Source organism: Mauremys reevesii, linkage group 13 (assembly GCF_016161935.1).
Source record: "Mauremys reevesii isolate NIE-2019 linkage group 13, ASM1616193v1, whole genome shotgun sequence".
Lineage (NCBI taxonomy): Eukaryota > Metazoa > Chordata > Testudines > Geoemydidae > Mauremys > Mauremys reevesii.
Window position 1 is genome coordinate 3,108,303 of NC_052635.1, and position 2,646 is coordinate 3,110,948.

Here is a 2,646-nt window from a genome sequence, read left to right on the forward strand (position 1 = left end):
GGGGTTAGGAAGCTCAGATAACCTGGCTGGCACCTGACAAAAGGACCAATAAGGGGAGAAGATACTTTCAAATCTGTGTGGGAAGGTTTTTGTTTGGACCCTTGTTGTTCTCCCAGGGGACAAAGAGAGAGAGACCAAGCAAGTAATCCAGCTCCTGCTGAATGATACGTCTAAACGTACAAACATAGTAAGTAATAGCAAGGAAATGCATTAGCCCAGGGTTTCTCAAACAAGGGTCACCGCTTGTGTAGGGAAAGCCCCTGGCCAGCTGGGCAGGTGTGTTTACCTGCCCCGTCCCCAGGTCCAGCCCATCGAGGATCCCGCTGGCCGCGGATCGCTGCTCTCGGCCAATAGGAGCATCTGGAAGTGGGGGCCAGTAAGTCCCTGGTCCTGCGCCACTTCCAGCAGCACCCATTGGCCGGAGCAGCCAACCGCCACGATCGGCGGGACCAGCGGACCCGGCAGGTAAACACCTGCCCAGCCGCCAGGAGCTTTCTCTACACAAGCGGCGACCCCTGTGTGAGAAACCCTGCCTTAGGGTATCTTTTGTTTTAGCTTGTGAATGTTCCCTGTGCTAAGCGGGAGGTTTATCCCTGTTTTTGTAACTTTAAAGGTTTGACCAGAGGGGAATCCGCTGTTTTGACTCTGACTGCCCTGTAAAATTACCTTCCATCCTGATTTCACAGAGGTGATTCTTTTACTTTTTCTTTTTAATAAAGTTCTGCTGTTATGAACCTGATTGGTTTTTAGTGTCCTAGAAACCCAAGGGGCTGGTCGGTGCTCACCTTGGTTACTCTCAGGCCTCGCCAGGAAAGGGGGTGAAGGGGTTTGGGGGAATATTTGGTGGAAACAGAAACTCCAAGTGGTCCTTTTCTTGAATCTTCATCTAACTCACTTGGTGGTAGCAGCCCTACTCATCCAAGGACAGGGAAGGATTTGTGCCTTGGGGAAGTTTTTAAACTAAGATGGTAGAAAAAAGCTTAGGGGGGGTCTTTCATGCAGGTCCCCATCTGTACCCCAGAGTTCAGAGTGGGGAGAGAACCCTGACAACAGGAGATTTATACGGATATCAGTGATATCCAGAGTTATCATAAGTCATCTCAACCTGTATTTGAAAGGGAAGTTAAACTCGGTGCTTCAGGGTTTAAGCCAAACTCTCCCTATTGGAAATCAGGATGAGATCTGATGTGGAAGGCAGGTTACCTCACATCTGCCCACTAGAGAGTTTCTTACACTTTCCTCTGAACCATCTGTGGCGGGTCATTGTCAGAGAGATGAGATTGGACTAGATGGAACTTGGGTCTGACCTCATCTGGCCATGACAATGTTCCTCTGTACATATGCACCGTGGCTAATTCTCTGCCGAAGGAGACAAGCTGAGATTTCAGTCCTGGAGCACAGCTCAATTCTCCCCCTTTGTGTCTGGGGACATGTCCCCTTTTAGCCCGAGCCTCCCTCTGTCACCCCTTTTACCCTCGCTGAGTGAAACCCGCATGCAAATCCCGGTTCCTGTTTAAATACAAACCCCCGGTTCTAGGAGCCGCAGTCCCGCTCCGGCACTGAACTGCCCATTCCTGCCGGCTGGGCGCATTTTTGTCCTTGATTGCAAATAATGGCGTTTCTGGTGCTTTTCCTTTCCCTGCTGGCTGCCCCGGGATGTAAGTCACTGCGGCAGGGGAAGGTCAATGCACAGCGATGGGGGATGATTCGGGTAATTGATGCGATGTTTTACTTTCCCCTCAGGTGTCCTGTCCCAAGTGCAGCTGGTCCAGTCCGGCCCAGGCGTGGTGAAGCCCGGAGAGACCCTCGCACTGACCTGCTCTATCACCGGTGACTCGGTCACTAGCAGGTACTGGGAATGGGTCAGACAGGCTCCCGGGAAAGGGCTGGAGTGGGTGGGACAGATCGACTGGAGCAGCTCCAACTGGCGCATATACTACGGCCCGTCTTTCCAGAGCCGCGCAACCCTCAGTGCAGATTCCTCCAAGAACCAGTTCTCCCTGCAGCTCCGCTTGCTGACAGCTGCAGACACCGGCACCTATTACTGCGCCAGTGACACAGAGCAGAGCCGGGACTGGCACAAAAAGGGGAAGCGGATTCTGAAAAGCGAAGCCAAGTTCACTAGTGTCCCCCGAACGAGTCAATAGAAAAACAAAGACTGGGCTGCGGAGAACATAGGCAGGTGAAGGGAAACGACTTTTACAGACAAAATGAAGCAGCAGCGTTGCCTGGTGGACAGCGCAGTGCACTGGGCCTCAGGACACCTGCGTTCCCTTCTGCCACTGACCTCCTGAGTGAGTTTTGACAAGTCATTTTCCTGCTCTGTGCCTCTGTTTCCCCTCCTACTGTGTGTCTGTTTAGACTGAGATCTTTGGAGCGGGGAGTCTCCCTAACTGTATGTTTGGGACTTCTAGATACTACTAGAGAACCAGTCATTAGTACTAATAACAATTACAACATTTATTTTAAAGACTCGGGCTCATTCATATCTTCTTTTCTTGCTGACAAAATATCTAGCAGATGAGATAATATCTTCTTACGTCACTGTCCCCTTTCTGCCTACCTAGCTCACGCTGTTGTATCTTGTCCTAGGCTGAGATTGGGGCTCTTTGGGGGAGGGACCAGCTTTGCAACCTGTTTTCTTAC

The 2,646-nt window shown here is 51.2% G+C and overlaps 1 gene segment (V, D, J or C); it reads left to right on the plus strand.

Annotated features, from left to right (window-relative positions):
- The first annotated feature begins 1,559 nt into the window (after window positions 1-1,559).
- Window positions 1,560-2,147, plus strand: LOC120380814. The segment is given in 2 exon segments: window positions 1,560-1,658; window positions 1,744-2,147. Coding segments are annotated over 2 exon segments (450 nt in total).
- The last annotated feature ends 499 nt before the right edge of the window (window positions 2,148-2,646 follow it).